At 47.8% G+C, this 22,553-nt stretch overlaps 2 protein-coding genes across 6 annotated transcripts in view; one reads left to right on the forward strand and one right to left on the reverse strand.

Moving 5' to 3' along the window:
- The window catches only part of LOC140422297 (uncharacterized), a 380,604-nt gene that overhangs the window by 185,075 nt on the left and 172,976 nt on the right, over window positions 1-22,553 (forward strand). The gene's annotated exons all lie outside the window — the stretch shown is intronic.
- The window catches only part of LOC140422304 (uncharacterized), a 41,030-nt gene continuing 24,983 nt past the window's right edge, over window positions 6,507-22,553 (reverse strand). Inside the window, exons 1-2 of one of the 5 annotated variants that reach the window (XM_072507334.1) lie at window positions 18,704-18,926; window positions 6,507-9,898 (exon numbers count right to left, since the gene is read on the reverse strand). In XM_072507334.1, coding sequence (XP_072363435.1) covers window positions 8,526-9,539 — 1,014 coding nt within the window. In that variant the 5' untranslated portion in view covers window positions 9,540-9,898; window positions 18,704-18,926 and the 3' untranslated portion in view covers window positions 6,507-8,525. The other 4 variants (XM_072507332.1, XM_072507333.1, XM_072507335.1 and 1 more) reach the window with 4 other exon arrangements.

Here is a 22,553-nt window from a genome sequence, read left to right on the forward strand (position 1 = left end):
TTGTTGAATTGCTGACATTTGATCTGGAGGCTGTGCTCCCTCAGATATCCTGTTCTGAATGAATTCCCAATGTCTGGTTGTATTTCTGCGGCAATATCTCTTGTTCTCGGGGCCCATTTCCCGCCAGTTTTTCTGCTGCTTTCATTGTTTGAAAAATGGTGAAAAGAAAAGTAATAAAAATATTGACATTTGCGGGTGTCTGGCGGGAGGTGCGCGGCTTCCCTTCCGACAGGGAGTCAGGGAGCCGCTTCAGCTCTTTCCGTGCAGCCTGGTCAAGCTGCCGAGAGCCTCGGGACTCACTGCTCGGTGTCGCCGGTCGGTGCTGCGGGTCTGACGGGAGAACAACCCAGTCCGTGACCTTCCCCTACCCTGGCCGGGACTGCGCATGTGCGGGGAAGAAGGGAAGCCGCGTATGTGGGGCGGAGCGGCCACCCCTGACCTTACTGGTGACGTTTGGACCAATAGGAAGTATTGGAGGACCGGAAGGACTCTGGTCCCCCAGCCAATCAGAGCTCCGGCTTTGTGTGAACGAAGTTTGAGCTTCACACAGACGGAAACCTCCTCCTGTCTCCAACATCTGGGAGAAAACACTTTCTTTTCTCCCCCTTTCCATTTCTTTTCTCATTCTGACTTTCAATTGGTCACTTGCAGCAACTGAAGGGAAAGGAAGTGAATCCAGGGAGGGTGCAGACTCTGGAAAGCTTGGCCCAGATCTTTCTCTCTCTCTCTGAAAGACATTGACATCCTTTGCTCCCTCAGCTTGACACGGGGAGAACGTGCAGACGCCGCACAGACGGTGGGACCAGATTTTTGGACTGAACCCCTGGGTGGTTCCGATGTGCTTGGCCCGGCGGTCGCCTGAAGGGTCTCCTGTCCACGACCCACACTTGGGCTGAAGTGTTTTTGTCACAAAGGCCCCTGGGTTAAGGGTGTAGCTCTGCCCGCCTCATCCAGGTAGGTGGTACTCGGGTGAGACCTAAGGGAATCTGAGGTTGCAGATTCCTTGGTCTCCTGTAGGGTTGCAACACAGGGAAAATGGTGCTGAGGTAGAGGGGCCAATTATCTATCGAATGGTTGAGCAGGCTTGATGGGCCAAATGCAGCTCCTATTTATTCTGTGTTGAAACGCATGATAGCACAGTGATCAGCACTGTTGCTTCACAGCTCCAGGGTCCCAGGTTTGATTCCCGGCTTGGGTCACGGTCTGTGCAGAGTCTGCACGTTCTCCCCGTGTCTGCGTTGGTTTCCTCCGGGTGCTCCGGTTTCCTCCCACAAGTCTCCAAAGACTTGCTGTTCGGTGAAATGAAAAATGAAATGAAAATCACTTATTGTCACAAGTAGGCTTCAAATGAAGTTACTGTGAAAAGCCCCTAGTCGCCACATTCCAGCACCTGTTCGGAGAGGCTGGTACCGGAATTGAACCCGTACTGCTGGCCTTGTTGTTTTACAAGCCAGCTTTTTAGCCCTGTGCTAAACCAGTCCCTCAGTGATTTGGACATTCTGAATTTTCCCTCTGTGTACACGAACAGGCGACGGAATGTGGCGACGCGGGGTTTTTCACAGTAACTTCACTGCAATGTTAATGTAAGCCTACAATAAAGATTATTATTATAAAGCAGTGAGCATGGATCTGTCAAACAGCCTGAATCAGCACCTTCAGGAAAATTGAGAGGTTGATATTAAAAACAGCAGAATGAGAATGGAGGGAGAGTGTGTGGGATGGAGATTTACAACTTTTCGGAACATAGGAACTGGAGCAGGCCATTCAGCCCCTGGAGCCTGTCCCGCTATTCAATGAGATCATGGCTTATCTGTGACCTAACTCCATATACCTGCATTTGGCCCATATCCCTTAACCTCTTAGATTTACAAAAATCTATCTATTTCATTTAAAATAAACAACTGATCTAACTTCAACTGCAGTTTGTGGGAGAGAGTTCCAAACTTCTACAACTCTTTGAGTGAAGAAGTTCTTCCTAACATCTCTCTTGAACGGTCCAGCCCTAATTTTATTTTTTAATAAACATTTTATTGAGGTATTTTGGATTGGATTGGATTTGTTTATTGTCACATGTACCGAGGTACAGTGAAAAGTATTTTTCTGCGAGCAGCTCAACAGATCATTAAATACATGGGAAGAAAAGGGAATAAAAGAAAATACATAACAGGGCAACACAACATATACAATGTAACTACATAAGCACTGACATCGGATGAAGCATACAGGGTGTAGTGTTAATGAGGTCAGTCCATAAGAGGGTCATTTAGGAGTCTGGTGACAGTGGGGAAGAAGCTGTTTTTGAGTCTGTTCGTGCGCATGTAGAAACAACAACAAAATAGAAAAGATACATGAAACCATAAACATCGTGCAAAAACCGTTTACCTTTGGTACAGGTCTCACCCTTATTGACCCCCGACTCTAACCTAACCTACTCTCCCCCCCCACCCCACCCCCGTCTGCTGACAATTAATTTTCCGCAAGGGAGTCGCCGAACGGTTGCCACCTCCGGGTGAACCCGAATAGTGAACCTCTCAAGGCAAACTAAATTTTCTCCATACAGAGAAAGCTAGCCACATCCGATAACCAGGTCTCCGACTTCGGGGACTCTGGGTCCCCCCATGCCAAAAGTATCCGTCTCCGGGCTACCAGGGAAGCAAAGGTCAGAACATCCGCCTCTCTCTCCTCCTGGATTCCCGGAACTTCCGCCACCCCGAGAATCACCACCTCTGGACCTAGCGCCACCCTTGTTTTTAACACCGTGGACATGATGTACACAAACCCCTGCCAGAATCCCCGAAGCTTTGGACATGTCTAAAACATGTGGACATGGTGCACCTGTCCTCCACCTAAAAGAATCTGATCATCCGGGCCACTGTCATGTGAGCCCGGTGCACAACCTTAAATTGTATCAGGCTGAGCCTGGCACATGTTGCAGACGTGTTGACTCGAAACGCGTCTGCCCATAAACCATCCTCTATCTCACCTCCCAGCTCCTCCTCCCACTTACGCTTCAGCTCGTTGGTCTGCATCTCCTCCGACCCCATAAGCTCCTTATAGATGTCTGAGACGCTCCCCTCCCCTACCCACCCTCTCGAAATTACCCTGTCCTGAATCCCCCTCAGCGGTAGGAGCGGGTAGGTTGACACCTGTTTACGAAGGAAGTCCCACACCTGCAGATACCTGAATTTGTTTCCCCTCGCCAGCCCAAACTTTTCCTCCAGCACCCTCATACTTGGGAAACTCCCCTCTATGAACACATCCCCCATCCTCTCAATCCCCGCTCTCCGCCATACCCGGAACACCCCATCCATACTCCCCGGGGCAAACCGGTGGTTAGCACAAATTGGGGCCCAGACCGATGCTCCCATTGCTCCCACATGCAACGTCCACTGGCCCCAAACTCTCAGGGCCGCCACCACCACTGGACTGGAAGAGTACCGTGCCAGCGGGAATGGCAGAGATGCAGTTACCAACGCCCCAGACTGGTGCCCTTACAAGAAGTCGCCTCCTTACGCACCCACGCTGACCCCTCCCCCACCACCCACTTCCTGATCATGGCTATGTTAGCTGCCCAGTAATAATTGCTAAAATTTGGCAGCGCCAGCCCGCCCTCTCCCTGGGTCCGCTCGAGCGTTACCTTCCTTAGCCGTGGGGTCTTGCCTGCCCAGACGAAGCCCGTGATCACCGTGTTGACCCACTTAAAAAAGGAACGCGGAATAAAAATGGGAGACATTGAAATACAAATAGGAACCTCGGGAGGACCATCATTTTCACCTATTGCACCCTCCCGGCCAGAGACAACGGGAGCACGTCCCATCTCCGAAAATCGTCATTCATTTGGTCCACTAGCCGGGCCAGATTCAAGTTATGCAGCCGGTCCCATTCCCGTGCCACTTGGATGCCAGGTACCTAAAACGACTCCCTACCGACCTGATCGGCAGCTCCCCAGTCGCCCCTCCTGTCCCCTCGCCTGAACCACAAACATCTCACTCTTATCCATGTTTAGCTTATACCCCGAAAACCGGCCGAATTCCCCAAAAATCTTCATGATTTCCTCCATCCCCTCTACTGGGTCCGAAACGTTCAGAAGCAGATCATCCGCATAGAGCGAAACCCTGTGCTCCACCCCACCCCCAACCAGTCCAGCTCCTTGAAGCTCTCAGAGCAATTGCCAGTGTCTCTCGCCAGCAAAAACAGCAGTGGGGAGAGGGGGCACCCCTGTCTCGTCCCCCGGTGCAGTCCAAAATAGTCCGAAGTTGTCTATTCGTCCACACACTTGCCACAGGAGCCTGATACAGTAACCTGACCCAATCAATAAAGCCCCGCCCAAATCCAAACTGTCCCAGTACCTCCCACAGATAATCCCATTCTACCCCATCAAAAGCCTTTTCTGCATTCATTGCGATCACTACCTCAATCTCCCTACCTTCCGGGGACATCATGATCACATTTAGCAGCGTTCTTACATTGGCCATCAACTGCCTATCCTTAACCTTCTGGTCCTCCCCAATAACGTCCGGATCACAATCCTCAATCCTGGAGAACAAGATTTTGGCCAGCAACTTGGCATCCACATTCAGCAGGGAGATCAGCCTGTAGGACCCACACAACTCCGGGTTCTTGTCCCGCTTAAGAATCAGCGAAATCATTGCCTGTGACATCGTCGGGCGCAGCACCCCTCTCTCCCTTGCCTCATTGAACATCCGCAACAACACTGGCCCCAATATCCCCGAGAACTTTTTATAGAACTTTACTGGGTACCCGTCCGGACCCGGGGCCTTACCCGCCTGCATGGCCTTCAAGCCGTCCACTATCTCTTCCAGCCCAATTGGGGCCCCCAGCCCTTCTACCCGCTCCACGTCCACCATTGGGAAATTCAGCCCCTCCATGAAGTGCCTCATCCCCTCCGGCCCCACAGGGGTTTCCGACCTGTACAGCCTGCTGTAAAAATCTCTGAACACCTTATTCACCCCGACCGAATCACCAACCAGGTTCCTATCTCAGTCCTTTACTTTCCCTAACTCCCTAGCTGCCTCCCTCTTCCTAAGCCGCTGTGCGAGCATTCTACTGGCCTTCTCCCCATCTTCATAAATCGCCCCCCCCTCACCTTTCTCAGCTGCTCCACCTGTGGTCAGCAAACTAAACCCCGCCTGCAACCTCCGCCGTTCCCTTAATAGCCCTGCCTCTGGGGGTCTCCGCATACCTCCTATCAATCTGTAGTATCTCCTTTACCAGTCTGTCCGTCTCTGCCCTGTCAACCTTCTCCCCATGAGCCCGGATCGAGATCGGCTCCCCCCTTACCACCGCCTTCAGTGCTTCCCAAACCACTGCTGCCGAAGTTTCCCCCGTGTCATTGACCTGCAGGTAGTTCTGAATGCATTTCCTCAGCCTCTCGCTCACCCCTTCATCTGCCAAAAGTCCCACCTCCAGTGCAGGCGCTGGTTACTGTCTTTGCTAACCTGCAGGTCATCCCAGTATGGTGCATGGTCTGAGATTGTAATCGCCGAATACCCCGTGTCCACTACCCCAGTCAGAAAGACCCTGCTCAAAATAAAGAAATCAATCCGGGAATGCACTTTATGCACGTGAGAGAAGGAGAACTCCTTCACCCTCGGTTGCCTAAATATCCATGGATCCACCCCGCCCATCAGCTCCATGAACCCTCTTAGTTCCTTTGCCATTGCTGGAACCCTGCCCGTTTTTGAGCTTGACCGGTCTAAGCCAGGGTCCATAACTGTATTGAAGTCTCCTCCCATGACCAACCTGTGCGAGTCCAGGTCCGGTATCTTTCCCAGCATCCTCCTAATAAACTCCACATTGTCCCAATTTGGCGCATATACATTTACTAATACCACCTGCACCCCCTCCAGTTTCCCACTGACCATAATGTACCGACCTCCCACGTCCGAGACTGTTCTACCCACCTCAAACACCACCTGTTTATTGATCAGGATCGTGACCCCTCTAGTCTTTCAATCTAGTCCCGAGTGAAACACCTGGCTGACCCAGCCATTCCCCAATCTAACCTGGTCCGTTATCTTAAGGTGCGTCTCCTGCAACATTATCACGTCCACCTTCAATCTCCTAAGTTGCGCGAGCACACGTGCCCTTTTAACCGGTCCATTTAACCCTCAAACATTCCAGGTGATCAGCCTAGTTGGGGGGCTCATTGCCCCCCCCACCCTCCGCTGCTCAGCCACCCCCTTTTTTAGGCCCACCTCCAGCCCGTGTTCCGCGCCTCCACCGATCCGCCCACAGGCAGCCCCCGATCTCCTCTCTGTCCCTCAGCCCAAGTCCCTCCTTTGTCAGCAGAACATTCACCCCCCCCCAGCACAACACCCTGTAACCCAACCCCTTTCCTAAACCAAACATATGCACACCCCCCACTGCACTTCCGAGAGCTAGCTCACCGAGCTAGCTTGGCGGCCCCCATCCCCGGCGGCAGATAGTCTTCCACCTATTGTTCTCTCTCCTTCACCCCCCCCCCCCCCCCCTCCCCCCGCTCATACAAACAAACTCCAACATCAAACAATCCCCACATAATTGCCCAACAGAAAAAACACCGAGATCAAAACAAGCACACCTCCATCCCCCAACAGTGCAAATGAAAACCTTAACTCACTCAGCTCTACTCCTGGTTCCAAATCAATGCAAACGGCACCTCAAACCCATCTTCCATAAAACGGAGAACGAGAAACTTTTTACAAAAACAGAGGAACAAAACAGAGAAACAAAAACATGAACGTTGCAGCCAAGTTCAAAAGTTCTCAGTCCTTCGCCAGCCCTTCCTTTCTTGCAAAGTCCAACGTGTCCTCAGGCGACTCGAAGTAAAAGTGTTGATCCTCATGCGTGACCCAGAGACGGGCTGGGTATAACAGTCCAAACTTCACCTTTTTCTTGAAAAGGATCGTCCTGATCTGATTGAAGCCTGCCCTCCTCCTGGCCACCTCCACGCTCAGGTCTTGGTAAACCCGCAGGATGCTATTGTCCCATTTATAGCTCCGTGTCTGCTTGGCTCACTGCAGAATATACTCCTTATCTGAGAACCTGTGGAATCTCACCACCATAGCCCTCGGAATGTCTCCCATCCGCGGCTTCCTCGCGAGTGCTCTGTGAGCCCTATCCACCTCCAAGGGCCGGGAGAATGCCCCATTCCCCCAGCAGCTTCTCAAACATGCCTGCGACGTATGTCCCAGCGCCGTTCCTTCGGACTCCTCCGGGAGCCCGACAATTCTTAGGTTCTGCCGGTGGGACCAATTCTCTAGGTCCTCCAACTTCTCCAGAAGCTTCTTTTGCTGGTCCCTCAGCATCCCCACCTCCAGTTCCACTGCAGTCTGATGCTCCCCCTGCTCAGCCAGCGCCTTCTCCACCTTCTGGATCGCCCGATCCTGGGCGTCCAATCTGAGCTCCACCCACTCAATCAATGCTTTTATTGGGTCCAAGCAGTCACGTTTCTGTGTCGCAAAGCCCTCCTGAATGACTTGCATCAGCTGCTCCATAGACTGCTGGGTCGACAAGCCAGAGGTGCGCCCCTCCGCCATGTTCTCTCCTGTTGCAACTTCACCCCAAGTCTTCTCTGTCTTTCTGTTTCTGCCCTTACGAACACTTCTAGTCCTTTTCTCCATGTACCGAAGTGGGAATTCTGTAGAGAATTGCCAGTGACGTCCGTTCTTCAATTCAACTCCGTTAAAAAATAGTGGGAAAAGGTCCAAAAGTCCGACCAGAGCGGGAACCACCAAATGTGTGACTTACTCCTTCATAGCCACCACCGGAAGTCCTCCGGGGCTAGAATTGACCACACACCAGGCCGGGAGTGGCAATATAACTTGGGGGCTCAGGTCCCTGATCTTTGGAATGGCAGACGCCGATGATTGGGTTACAGTATAAATTAAAAAGACACACCAGGTTTGTAGTGGTATAAGGATGGCTCTGGAGGCTGCTAAGATTTTATTCAGGTGGACGGCCTGTCTTTGGTTTCTTGAAAAGGGTTTCAAAACGGCAAGCTGGTGAATTGGCAGGTAAATGAATATAGAGATGCCAGCTAAAGCTAGGAAGGCAGAAATATGTGATGTATTCGTTGAATATGTGGGTCTGTTAGAAACACAGGAGAGCTCACATGGTTCTGAGACTCAGAGGGATCTGGGTGTCCAAGAGCAGGAATCACAAAAGGCGAGTTTCCAGGTACAGCAAGTAATTAGGAAAGCTAATAGACTGTTATTGTTTATTGTGGGGGAATTGAATACAAAAGTCGGGAGGTTATGCTTCAGTTATACAGGACATTGGCGAGACCACATCTGGAGCACTGTGTACTGTATTGCTCATTTACCGCCAGTCCAGCAGAACAAAACCCTCCGACCCTCCCCATTGATGAACTGTCAGAATGAACAAAATGCCGTCCTGGATGTAATTGAAGCAGAAACAATAACAGCAAAATCCAACCCCTGTAATCACTTGTGAACTTGGTGTCTCAGCAGGCGCCATGAATCATGGATTCCCTTCCCAGACTGGGAGCAGGTGAACGGTCTCTACTCAGTGTGAACTCGACGGTGTGATTTCAGGCTGGATAACTGAGTGAATCCCTTCCCACACTGAGAGCAAGTGAACGGCTTCTCTCCAGTGTGAACTCGCTGATGTTTTCGCATGTTGGATAATTGACTGAATCCTTTCCCACACTGAGAGCAGGTGAATGGTCTCTCCCCAGTGTGAACTCGACGGTGTGATTTCAGGTTGGATAACCCAGTGAATCCCTTTCCACACTGAGGACAGGTGAATGGCTTCTCCCCAGTGTGAACTCGCTGATGTTTTCGCAGGTTGGATAATTGACTGAATCCCTTCCCACACTGAGAGCAGGTGAAAGGCCACTCCCCAGTGTGAACTCGCTGGTGTGACTTCAGGTTGGATAACACAGTGAATCCCTTCCCACATTGAGAACAGGTGAACGGCCTCTCCCCAGTGTGAACTCGCTGATGTGACTGCAGGTGGGATAACTGAGTAAATTCCTTCCCACACTGAGAACAAATGAATAGCCTCTCCCTGGTATGAACCCGCTGGTGTCTCCGCAGGCCGGATAACTGAGTGAATCCCTTCCCACACTGAGAGCAGGTGAACAGCCTCTCCCCAGTGTGAACTCGGCGGTGTGCCCGCAGGTTGGATAACTGAGCAAATTCCTTCCCACACTGAGAGCAGGTGAATGGCCTCTCCCCAGTGTGAACTCGCTGCTGTGTCTGCAGGTTGGATAACTGAGTGAAACCCTTCCCACAGTGAGAGCAGGTGAATGGCCTCTCCCCAGTGTGAACTTGTTGGTGTGTCTGCAGGTTGGATAACTGAGTGAATTCCTTCCCACACTGAGAGCAGGTGAACTGCCTCTCCCTGGTGTGAACTCGCTGGTGTGACTGCAGGTTGGATAACTGCGTGAATCCCTTCTCACACTGAGAGCAGGTGAACGGCCTCTCCCCAGTGTGAATGCGCCGATGAGCTTCCAGCTGTGATGGGGCTCTAAATCCCTTCCCACAGTCCCCACATTTCCACGGTTTCTCCATGTTTTGGGTGTCCTCGTGTCTCTCCAGGTTGGACAATCAGTTGAGGCCTCGTCCACACACAGAACACGTGTACGGTCTCTCCCCGCTGTGAATGGTGTGATGTGTTTTCAGGCTGTGTAACTGGTTAAAGCTCTTTCCACAGTCAGTGATCTGGAGCACTCTTACTCGGGTGTGTGTGTCTCGGTGCTTTTCCAGTCACACTGATGGTTTAAATGTTTTGATGCCGACAGATCGGGTAAACATTAATTCTTCTGGATTCAAAGGCCGATGATATTCAGATCCTAACGAATCAAGTGGCTCTTTCAGGTCTAGACGTGACGTTTGAGATTTCTGTCTGTATTTCCTCCTCTTGTAATATCCTACAGAAGGAGTTTACAATTTCAACTCAGTATCGGATAGAAATTCAGAACAAACAATTCTAGTTTCTGTACAACATTCATTCTGTCACATTCCCCAATACCTCGTCTTCAATACCTATTCCCCACATCTCGTTTCCAGGGAGGGATGGTGTATTGGAGCAGTAAGTACAACAACCTTACCTCGGGATTCACGGCCTAGTCTCCAGGGAACGGACTCGGAGGGGCAGAGTATCTGAGATAAGAGTATAAAAACCTTAATTTGGGGATTCTAAAGTCCATGTAGACTAAATCAACTGCACTACCCTCATCTACACACCTAGTCACCTCTTCAAAAGATTCAATCAAATTTGTAAGACATGCTCTCCCTTGTTTAATCCTTGCCTTTCCAAGTGGAGATTAATTCTGTCCCTCAGAATGTTTTCCAGTAGTTTCCATGGCAGTGAAGTTAGACTCACTGGCTTGTAATTTCCTGGTTTGTCCCTACTTGCCTTCTTGAATAATGGCACCACATTAGCTGTCTTCCAGTCCTCAGGCACCTCTCCTGTGGCCAGAGAAGATTTGAATTTTTTTTGTCAGAGCCTCTGCAATCTCCTTCCTTGCCTCCCACAGCAGCCTGGGATATATCTCATTTGGCCCTGGGGATTTATTCGCTTTCAGACCTGGTGAAACTGTTCACACCGTCGCCCTCTCAATGTTAAGTTGTTATCAAGCAAATCACAATGTGCCTCCGTGATTTCTGTTCCTACATTATCCTTCTCCGTAGTGAACAGATGCAAAGTGCTCATTTAAAACCTTCCAGTTCCATGCACACATTGGTCCGTACTCTTACCCTGGTCAACCCCCTGCCCCATTTTCCATGCTTCCTCTTTGCTCTCCTAATTCCTTTCTTAAGTAATCCCTTGCACTTTCTATGTTCCTCTGGGACTTCCGCTTTGAGCCCTCGGTATCTGTGACAAGTCACCTTTAATTCCTTATCCAACCCTGGATATCCCTTACATCCAGGGTTCCCTGGACTTATTGCTCCCATCCTTCACTATCATGGGAACATGGAATTTACAGTGCAGGAGGAGGCCATTTGGCCCATCGAGTCTGCACCCGCCCTTGGAAAGAGCACCCCACTGAGGCCCACACCTCCACCCTATCCCCGTAACCCCACCAAACCTTTTTGGACACTAAGAGCAATTTAGCATGGCCAATCCACCTAACCTGCGCATCTTTGGACTGTGGGAGGAAACACGAGCACCCGGAGGAAACCCAAGCAGACATGGGGACAACGTGCAGACAGTGACCCAAGTCGGGAATCGAACCTGGGACCTTGGAGCTGTGAAGCAACAGTGCTACCCACTGTGCTATCATGCCTCCTTGTGCGCTATCAATCCTACTGCTCGGATATAGATTTTTCGACAAGTGGCTGCTCCCAGTTGATTTTGTACAGATCCTGTCTTATGTTTGAAAAATTTGACCTCCCCATTCTGCAACGTATGAGACCCAACCTCAAATTCAGATGTTTCAATTTCATTGGCTTGCTCCTCTTGGGCTTTCCATGAGCGAATTCAATTTATCCATTTCAAGTTGACTATGTTGTTAGTCAGTTTGCCAATACTTTGGGGTGTGTGAGCTGCATTGTTATCCTCCTGTTTTTATAGAATCTAACCCGCTTTCCCCACTCACTGTGTGAACATGTTGACTGGTTGTTGAATTGCTGACATTTCATCTGGAGGCTGTGCTCCCTCAGATATCCTGTTCTGAATGAATTCTCAATGTCTGGTTGTATTTCTGCGGCAATATCTCTTGTTCTCTGGGCCCATTTCCCGCCAGTTTTTCTGCTGCTTTCATTGTTTGAAAAATGGTGAAAAGTATAAAAATATTGACATTTGCGGGTGTCTGGCGGGAGGTGCGCGGCTTCCCTTCCGACAGGGAGTCAGGGAGCCGCTTCAGCTCTTTCCGTGCAGCCTGGTCAAGCTGCCGAGAGCCTCGGGACTCACTGCTCGGTGTCGCCGGTCGGTGCTGCGGGTCTGACGCGGGGACAACCCAGTCCGTGACCTTCCCCTCCCCCGGCCCGTGACTGCGCATGTGCGGGGAAGCTGCGCATATGCGGCCGGTGGCAAGCCCCATGACCATCCAGCAGACGTATTAACCAATGTGAAGAGTTGGAGGACCGGAAGTACTCTGGTCCTCCAGCTAATCAGAGCTCGGGCTTTGTGCGGCTGATAATTGAGCTTCACACAGACTGAAACGTCCTCCTGTCTGCACCCTCTGTGAGGAAAACACTTTCTTTCCTCCTCCTTTCCATTTATTTTCTCATTCTGACCTTCAGTTGATGACTTGCAGCAACTGAATTGAAAGGAAGTGAAATCAGGGGGGGGTGCAGACTCTGCTCCCTCTTCAAACTCTGCAAAGGTTGGCCCAGGTCTCTCTCTCTCAGTCTCTCAAAGACATTGACATCCTTTGCTCTCTCAGCTTGACACATTTATTTGTCTGGCTAAAAGGATGGTCTCTTTCCTAATGTTCACAATTAAAGTGCTGGTTTTCCCAGGAGACGGCTGACATTTAAGGCAACAGTAAATTAATATCGGACAGATACATAAATGTCCAGTGTTGTTATATGGTAGATTAGATATATTATTGATGGTTCTGTAACAAAGTACATTTATTATTATTTCTAGTTGTGTAATGTTGTTCTGTATCTCCATTATATATTTCCAGGCATCTCTTCCCTCAGGGTGGGATTTCTCTTCCACAGGGACCAGTGGAGTCTGGGAGTTGGTGAATATTTTCACGGATGAGTTTGACAGATTTTTCTGAACGCATTTTTTTTTTAACCATAGACACAGCAGTACAATAAACACAACAGAGTAACAGAAACATTGGTGGGAAATGGGTACAGAGCAGAACAAGAGACATTGCCGCATAAATACAAGGAACACATTGCAGAATTAATTCGGAACAGGATAGTTGAGGGACCAGGGCCTCTAGATGAAATACTGGATCAATTGAACAACCAGCTAACAGGTTAACATGGTGAGAGGGGAAAGAGGGTAAGAGTTTGTAAAAACAGGAGGACAGCAATGCAGGTTGCACACCCCAAAGTATTATGAAACAGACTAACAACATAGTCGACTTAAAACGAATAAGGTGAATTGAATTCAGTCATGGAAAGCCCAGGAGGAGTAAGTCAGCTGAATCGGAGCATATGTATTTGAGATATGGCTCCCGTACTTTACACAATACATCAGACTTAGAGCAGAGTACAGATGTTAAAAATTCCACAGGGATGCATTCCATAAATAGCCTATGTCAGTTTTGGATAAAGGGGAAGTTGTCGGTAATCCAGGAGCAGAGGATATTTTTATGAGTGGCAAAGGTCAGGATATTATATTTCCTTTTAAAATTAGAATTGGTGATTTGCCCACCTTAGAGTCCCAGGATCAGGAATACAGGTTTAGATTCTAAAGCTCTCTCAAAACCCCTCTCCAGTTCCCTGACTACATTTGACCAATAGGATTGAATCTTTACACAGCTCCATAGACAACGTGTATAGTCACTCTCAACCACCAGGCACATTGGAGTAGAGTGGGCTCAACCCGGTGTCTAAGACTAGACGTAATATGAAGACTGTGTAGTATTGCACAGTCTCCTTCATTTTATTGCAAATCAAAATTTCACTGGCATAGTCCCATATGTTACCCCATGTCTCCTCATCAATATTGACTGCTAAGTCCTTGTCCTATGACTGCAAGGTTCTCATCATTGAAATACAGGATCTGGAATTTAGTATATCATAGAATTGGCTAATCAATTGTTTAGGCTCCACAGAATTCAGGATTCTTTCCACTGGGGAAATTGAGGAATCAAGACACAAAGATGTCTTGTTACGAATAACATCGCTGAGCTGTAAATACTTAAAGGATTGTCTTGTGATGTCAAGTTGCTGACATAGCTGCTCAAAGGATGACAAGGAAGTGTCTCTGAACATGTCTCCCAGTCGACAAACGCCTCTATCACTCCAGGTATCGAATCCGTGGTCTTTGAATTCTAGATTTTGAATCTAGAAGGAGAAATGTTTGCCTCATCTGTCGGCTTCAAAAGATTTTAACCATCAGTGTATCTGGAAAAGCACTGAGACACACACATCTGAGTGAGTGTTCCAGAGCACTGACAGTGGAAAGAGATACACTGCCTGAAAAAACATCACACCATTCACAGTGGAGAGAGACAGTACACGTGTTCTGTGTGTGACCGAGGCTTCAACTGATTGTCCAACCTGGAGCGACACGAGGAGACCCAAAACATGGAGAAACCGTGGAAATGTGGGGACTGTGAGAAGGCATTCAGAGTCTCATCTGAACTGGAAGCTCATTGACGCATTCACACTGGGGAGAGGCCATTCACCTGCTCTGTGTGTGGGAAGGTATTCATTCATTTATGCATCCTAAAGACACATCAGCGAGTTCACACTGTGGGGGAGCTACTCACCTGTCTTCAGTGTGGGAAGGAATTCACTACTTTATCCAGCCTGCGGATATACCAGCGGGTTCACACTGGAGAGAGGCCGTTCATTTGCTCTCAGTGTGGGAAGAGATTCACTTCTTTACCCATCCTGCGGAGACACCAGCGAGTTCACACTGGGGAAAGGCCATTCACCTGCTCTGACTGTGGGAAGTGATTCACTCAGTTTCCCCATCTGCAGACACACCAGCAAGTACACACTGGGGAGAGACAGTTCACCTGTTCTCAGTGTGGGAAGGCATTCACTACGTTATCTAGCCTGAAGTCACACCAGCGAATTCACACTTGGGATAGGCAATTGTAGAAATGGACCCAAAGTGGAGGTATCTGCAATATACATCTATATGTATATGAAACGTATAATATTTCAAATACGGATCATTTTCTAGATTCACCCTAACCGTGTATAATCCTTGTTTAAAATGTCATGTAGCAGCCTCTGAGGCATCATGGATAGCCAGCTGACTTGGCCACATTCCTTGTGAAGGAGTTCACACAGAGAGCTGAAATCCCCTTGCCTGTAACTCCCAGGCAGCTGCCTGTGAGGAATGCTGCCTGTAGCACCAGTCTGTAATGAGGTTAAGATAAGAGAGTCTATCAAAAAGACCCAAGGACAGCTGATAAGTGGTCTGGAATACACCACGAGGGGGCCTCTGTCTGTTTATGACCTCTGACCACACAGCCCCATGTTGATAGTAACCAATAATTATTAGAATTGGATTGTGTCCAGCTGAGGTGGGCTGTGTAACTGTTCGAATTGTATAATTATTGATGATTTTTGTTATGCATTAAGAGAAGCGCATGGTGAGACCCATGACTGGCTCCCTGCCGGTGTTAAATCAATAAACTGTTTAACATTTGGGGTAGACCCGAGTGTTGAGTGATTCTTTCAGAGTCATTCCCGCGAATACCATTCAATGTGGGAAGGGATTCTGAGATTCATGGCATCCGGTGAGACACCAACAAGTTCACAATTGATTACGGGGGTTGGATTCTGTTACTGTTTCTGCTCTTAATTACATCCAGGACTGCATTGTGTTCATTCTGACACTTGGTGAAGTGGGAGGGTCGGAGGGTTTATTTCTGCTGGACTGGCCGGTCTCACGACTTTGCTTCTAGTGGGCTGATGCTCTTTGAGCCTTGTTGCGAATATCTGACCTAAATTTTACAAGGACAAAGACTGAAAGGGTGTTTGGAAGTTGAAAGATATTTGGTTCCCATTTCTGTTTGGAGCTCCCCAAAGCATGCCACATTGCCATGAAGCTGGGCTATGGTGGTTATATGGTTGTTTTGTTTAATTTATCTGGGTGTTTCTCACAGAAGGAAACTGTCAAGGTATGAGGGGCAAGTTGTTTGTGTCACATTGGGTCACTACAATTAAACTCAAGACAAAAGAGAGGCACTCGCTAGCAGTTCAGCAATTATTACATATTTCCATAACATATAAATTCCTTTAAGAACAAAAATCCACCAGGAAAAATGATGCAATCGTGGCTAACAAGAAAAGTTAAAGATTCCATTAGATAAAAGGAAGAGGCTTTTCCAGTGGCAAAAATTATAGTAAGCCGGAGGATTGGGAACTAGTTTTAGGGGATGGCACGTGGCACAGTGGTTAGCACTGGGACTATGGCACTGAGGACCCGGATTGGACTCCCAGCCCTGGGTCACATTGGTCTTTGCTAATCTTTTGCTTTTCACATTCCGAGAGGAGCTTTTCCAGGTGTTTTTTTTATGTTTCTCGCCAGTTTAATCTCACATTCTATTTTCTCTTTATCAGTTTCTTGGTCTTCCTTTGCTGAATTCTAAAACTAGTTCTTTTTTTTTCCTTCTTTTAAAAAAAATAAATTTAGAGTACCCAATTATTATTTTTTGTCCTATGAAGGGCCAATTTAGCCTGGCCAATCCACCGAACTTGCGCATGTTTGGGTTGTGGGGGGTGAGATCCACAGTCACGGGGAGAATGTGCAAACTCCACATGAACAATGACCCGGGGCCAGAATCGAACCCAGGTCCTCAGTGTCGTAGGCAACAGTGCTAACCACTGTGCCACCACATGGTCTCTCTTCCGATTTCATGGCGAGGGAGGATCGCCTTCATTAAAATGAATGTTGTACTCTCTGCAGATGCTGCCTATACTGCTGTCGACCAGAGTCGTTAAGGAAATTAATAGAACCCAGTACATTTATCTGGAACAAAAAGAGACCTTGCATCAAGTTTGTTCAGCTCCAATCACCCAGAGCTAAGGGAGAGTTGGGTCTTCCAAAAATCAGGCTATATCAACTGGCCTCTCATCTGAGGTTCATAAGGGATTGGGTTAGGATGAACCCAACATCCACCTGGCTGAATGTAGAAGCAGACCAGTCAGTTCTCCCTCTACAGGTCTTGTTGTTTATGGTGATATTAAGACAGGTTCTGCTAAGTGTGATAATCCTGTTATTATTAATACTCTCAGAGTGTGGAGGTTGGCCCACCAATTAGAAGGGAGATCGACATTGACTTCCACTCTCCTCTCTACGGCAGTCTAGATTTTCCACCCAGTCTCATTGACCATGGATTTGATACCTGGAGAGATAGAGGTGTTTGTAGGCTGGGAAACAAGTTCAGAGATGCTTCCATATCATCCTTTGAGCAACTCTGCCAGAAATGTGATATCCTGAGACAAACCCTTTTTAAGTATTTACAGCTCAGGCACTTTATTCTTAATAAGGGATCTTTGCCTCATGATTCCTCAATTTCCCCCGTGGAAAGAATCCTGAATTCTGTGGAGCTGAAACAATTGATTAGCAAGTTCCATGATACTCTAAATTCCAGATGCTGCATTTCAACGTTGAGAGCATTGCAGTCATGGGAAAGGGACTTAACAGTCAATATTGCTGAGGAGATATGGGATAACAAATGGGACTATGTCTGTAAAAATTTTGGTTTGCAATAAAATTAAGGAGATCCAGTTCAAGATACTGCACCATCTTCAAATTACGTCTAGTCTTAGACTATATCCGCGATGTGCCTCAAGTGCCTGATAGTCAAGGGCAACTATGTACGTTGTTTATGGACCTTTGTCAAGATCCAAGCCTATTGGCCAAATGTGGTCAGGAAACTGGAGAGGATTTTAGACAGAGTGTTAGAGTCGAATGCTTTATTCCTGATCCTGGGTCTCCTACATGGACAAATCACTGATTCTATTTAAAAAAAGGCTGTGTAATATCTTGACTGTTGCCACTCGTAAAAATATCCTCTACTCCTGAATTAGTGACAATTTCCCCTCTGTCCAAACCTGGCATAGGCTGATTATCGAAAGCATACCAATGGAATTTTTAATGTCTGTACTCCGTTCTAAGTCTGATGTATTCCACAGAGTATGGAAGCCCCATCTCAAATACACAGGCTCCATTTTATCTGACCTGCTCGTCCTGGGCTTTCCATGAGCTTTTTATGCTTCATTTTAATTGGACAATGTTGTTAGTTTGTTTCACAATATTAAAGGATATGCAACCTGCATTGTTATCCTTCTGTTTTTATATAATCTTACCCTCTTTCCCCACTCACTATGTTAACCTGTTAACTGGTTGTTAAATTGATCCGGCATTTCATCGAGAGGCTCTGGTCCCTCAAATATCCTGTCCCAAATTAATTCTGCAATGTGTTCCTTGTATTTATGCTGGGAATATCCCTTTTTCTCTGCACCCATTTTCCACCAATGTTTCTGTAACTTTGTGTTCATTGTTAAAAACCAATAAAAATATGTTTTTTAATCTATCCAGCTCATCTGTGCATATATTCAATGACCTCCCCCAAAGCCTCCATTGGTCCCTGCAGAAGAGAATTCAAGAGACAAACAACCCTCTAATGGAAGAGACGACTGGAAATATATAATGTTGCGACAGTACAATATTACACAACTGGAAATAATAAATGTATTTTATTACAGAACCATCACTAATATATCTAATCTGTGCCATATAACATTAGATATATCTCTGTCTGATATTACTTTTCTGTCCCCTTAAATGTCAGCCATCTTCTGGGGAAACCAGCCCTTCAATTGGGAATATTAGGAAAGAGACCAGTGTCTGGATTAGCACAGTGGGCTAAACAGCTGGCTTGCAATGGAGAACAATGCCAGTAGCGCGGGTTCAGTTCCAGTACTGGCCACCCCAAACAGGCGCTGGAATGTGGTGACCTGGGGCTTTTCACGGTAACTTCATTTAAGCCTACTTGTGGCAATAAGTGATTATTATTGTATTATTATATTATCCTTTTAGTCAGACAATTTTAGTGAAGACAATCTTCACTCACACAAAGCTCGTGCTCTGATTGGCTGGAGGACAAGAATCCTTCCGGCGCTCCAATTCTTCCCATTGGCCAACATCTCAGCAGAAAGGTCAGGAGGCGGCTCCCTCCCGAACGTGCGCACCTGTCCCTCTCCTTTAGGCATGCGCAGTCCCGGGCCGCGGGGAGATCACCGAGCGGCTTCTCGCTCTGGCCGGAGTCATCAGCCCGTTGCTGGGAAACCTTGCATTTCGGTGGTGTGGGGGGAAGGGGAGCAATGGATGGGGGCGGGGCTCCCGTGTCCGTACCGGGTATGCGCACTGGAATCTGGAGACGTCATTGCGGAGCAGCGTGATTCCCGTTGGTTGATTCAGGCAGGACTCCACTGTGAGGTCAGAAAGCGGAAGTTGGACAAGAATTTTAGACTGAAGCTTCCTCCTCTGGGCAACAGCAGAAAATTAATGTCTCAACCTTCCCCATTTATTTTCTCATTCTGGGTGACATTGGTCACTTGCAGCAACTGAAGGGAAAGGAAGTGAATCCAGGGAGGGTGCAGACTCTGGAAAGCTTGGCCCAGGTCTCTCGCGCTCTCTCAAAGACATTGACATCCTTTGCTCCCTCAGCTTGACACATTTATTTGTCTGGCTAAAAGGATGGTCTCTTTCCTAATGTTCAATGAAAGGGCTGGTTTCCCCAGGAGATGGCTGACATTTAAGGGGACAGTAAATTAACACTGAACAGATTTATGTTCAGTGTTGTTACATATTACTGACTCAATATATTATTTACAGTTCTCTGTAAGATGCAATGATTATTATTTCCAGTCTTGTGATATTATTCATTACTTGGTACTACTGAACTAAGCATTGCTAAAAAAAAAAAGGGACTTCTGTTGAAACTTTTCATCTTCACTCATCAGGACAGATGCAAGAATACCAAATTTCAAAGGGAACATTAGCACACTGGGCTAAATCGCTGGCTTTGAAAGCAGACTGGGCAGGCCAGCAGCACGGTTCAATTCCCGTAACAGCCTCGTCGAACAGGCGCCAGAATGTTGCGACTACGGGCTTTTCACAGTAACTTCATTGAAGGCTACCTGTAACAATAAGCGATTTTCATTCATTTCAAAGTAGGTCCTGATTGGTTGGCAAATCAGAATTGATTGGGTGATGCTTTGCTATTGTGAATAAAACAGTTTGATCATCAATCTTTTGAGTATTGATTAAAGGTGCAAAATATCCAACTAATTTTATTCCAGTTCTATATATGATTATCAGGACTCTGTTTCTTGTACCGGAAGTGGTGAGAATTGGCCTGTCCACCAGAATGTCCTGCCACCTTTTGGAGATTTGGGAGGCTGTGTGTTAGATAAAGCAAAGTGTGTATGGAAGAAGAGTGTGTGAGACAGAGATTTACTTTTGGGGAACGAATGAGGAAAGAATGTTCCATAGAAACTAGAATTGTGTATTCTAAATTTCTATCCTATACAGACAATGCTGAATTGTTGTCAACTTATTTTACAGGCTACTAGAAGGGGAGGATTCAGAGACAAATCTCAAATGCAACGTCACAGGAAGATCTGACAGAATCTTTTGATTCATTGAGACGGAAATATTATTGGCCTTGGAATCTTCAGGATAAGTTGTTTGTTTGTCCTGCCTGGTTAAAAATATTATAATCATCAGTGTGACTGGGAAGGGTCTGAGACTCACAGACCCCCGAGTGAGAGTGTTCCAGACCATTAACTGTGGAAAGAGCTTCAACCAGTTACACGTGTCGTGTGTGTGGACAAGGCGTGAATAAATCGTTGACCCTGGAGAAACACGTGGAAACCTGCACCATGGAGAAACCGTGGAAATGCGAGGACTGTGGGAAGGGATTCAAAGGCCCATCGCAATTGGAAATTCATCGACGCAGTCACGCCGGGGAGAGGCCGTTCCCCTGCTCTGAGTGTGGCAAAGGATTCAGTCACTGCTGCTCCACCAGCGAGTTCACACCAGGGAGAGGCCATTCCCCTGCTCTGAGTGTGGCAAAGGATTCAGTCAGTTACCAACCTGCAGACCCACCAGCGAGTTCACACCAGGGAGAGGGCATTCTCCTGCTCTGACTGTGGAAAGACATTCACTAGGTTATTCGCCCTGCTGAGACACCAACGGGTTCACACTGGAGAAAGACCGTTCACCTGCTCAGTGTGTGGGAAGGGATTCAGTCAGTCATACAACCTGCTGAAACACCAGGACAGTCATAACCGTGAGAAACACTTCAAATGCTCTGACAGTGGTGGTGGCTTTAAGAACTCTGTGGATCAGATGTTCCACCAGCACATTCACAGAGGAGAGAGATGGTTCAGCTGCTCTCGCTGTGCAAAGAAGTTTAAAAAGTCATCCACCCTGCTGATACACCAGCGGATTCACACTGGGGAGAGGCCATTCACCTGTTTGCAGTGTGGCAAAGGATTCAGCCAGTCATCCACCCTGCTGCTCCACCAGCGAGTTCACACTGGGGAGAGGCCATTCACCTGCTCTCAATGTGGGAAGGGATTTACTCAGTTATCCAAATTGCAGACACACCAGCGAGTTCATACTAGGGAGAAGCCATTCACCTGTGCTCAGTGTGGGAAGGGATTCAGTCAATCGTCCACCCTACAGAGACATCCCTGTTAAAATTCCCCGGAGTGAATTCGCCGGTGCGTCAGAAGGTGGGATGACTGAATAAATTTCTTCCCACAGTCAGGGCAGGTGAACGGCCTCTCCCTGGTGTGAACTCGCTGGTGGGTCAGCAGGTTGGACGATCGGGTGAATTCCTTCTCACAGTCAGGGCAGGTGAACAGAGCCTCCCCTGTGTGAACCCGCTGGTGTATCAGCAGGTGGGATGAGAGAGTGAATCCATTCCCACACCGGAGCAGATGAAAGGCCTTTCCCCGGTGTGAACTCGCTGGTGTGTCAGGAGGGTGGAAGACTGAGAGAATCTCTTCCCACACTCGGAGCAGGTGAATGGCCTCTCCCCGGTGTGAACCCGCTGGTGTGTCAAAAGGTGAGATGAGAGTGAGAATCCCTTACCACACAGTGAACAAATGAACGGCCTCTCCTCAGTGTGAACTCGTTGGTGTGTCCGCAGGTGGGATGACTGAGTGAATCCCTTCTCACACTGAGAGCAGGTGAATGGCTTCTCCCCAGTGTGAATTCGCTGGTGTTTCAGTAATGTTGATGACTTAGTGAATCCCTTCCCACACACTGAGCAAGTGAACGGCCTCTCCCCAGTGTGACTGCGTCGATGAATCTCCAGCTCAGACGGGACTTTGAATCCTTTTCCACAATTCCCACATTTCCATGGTCTCTCCATGATGTGGGTATCCTGGTCTCCCTCCAGATTTACTGGTCAGTTGAAATCTTTTCCTCAATTAGAACAGAGATAAGGCCTCTCTCCGCTGTGAATGGTGCAATGTTTTTCAGGTTGTGGAACTGGTTAAAGTTCTTTTCACAGTCTGGAACACTCTCACTCGGGTGCGTGTGTCTCGGTGCTTTTCCAGTCACACTGATGTTTAAAATCTTTTGAAGCAGTCAGAACAGATAAACATTTCTCCTTCCACCTTCAAATGCCAATGATATTCCGGTCCAGATGAATCGAGTGACTCTGTCAGATCTTGATGTGATGTTTGGTTTGAGATTTACTTTCTGTAAATCCTCAACTTTCTAATATCCTGTAAAAGGAGATCACAAAATTCATTCCTGTCATTACAAGCTAGAAACATAGAACAGACAATTTCAGTTTCTATGGAACATTCTTTCCTCTCTCATTTCCCAAAAGTAAATTTCCATCCACATCCCTCTGGCCAGTGTCACTGTGCAGTACCTAATATTCCATTCCAATTCTCTTC

Source organism: Scyliorhinus torazame, chromosome 5, assembly GCF_047496885.1.
Source record: "Scyliorhinus torazame isolate Kashiwa2021f chromosome 5, sScyTor2.1, whole genome shotgun sequence".
Taxonomy (NCBI): Eukaryota; Metazoa; Chordata; class Chondrichthyes; order Carcharhiniformes; family Scyliorhinidae; genus Scyliorhinus; species Scyliorhinus torazame.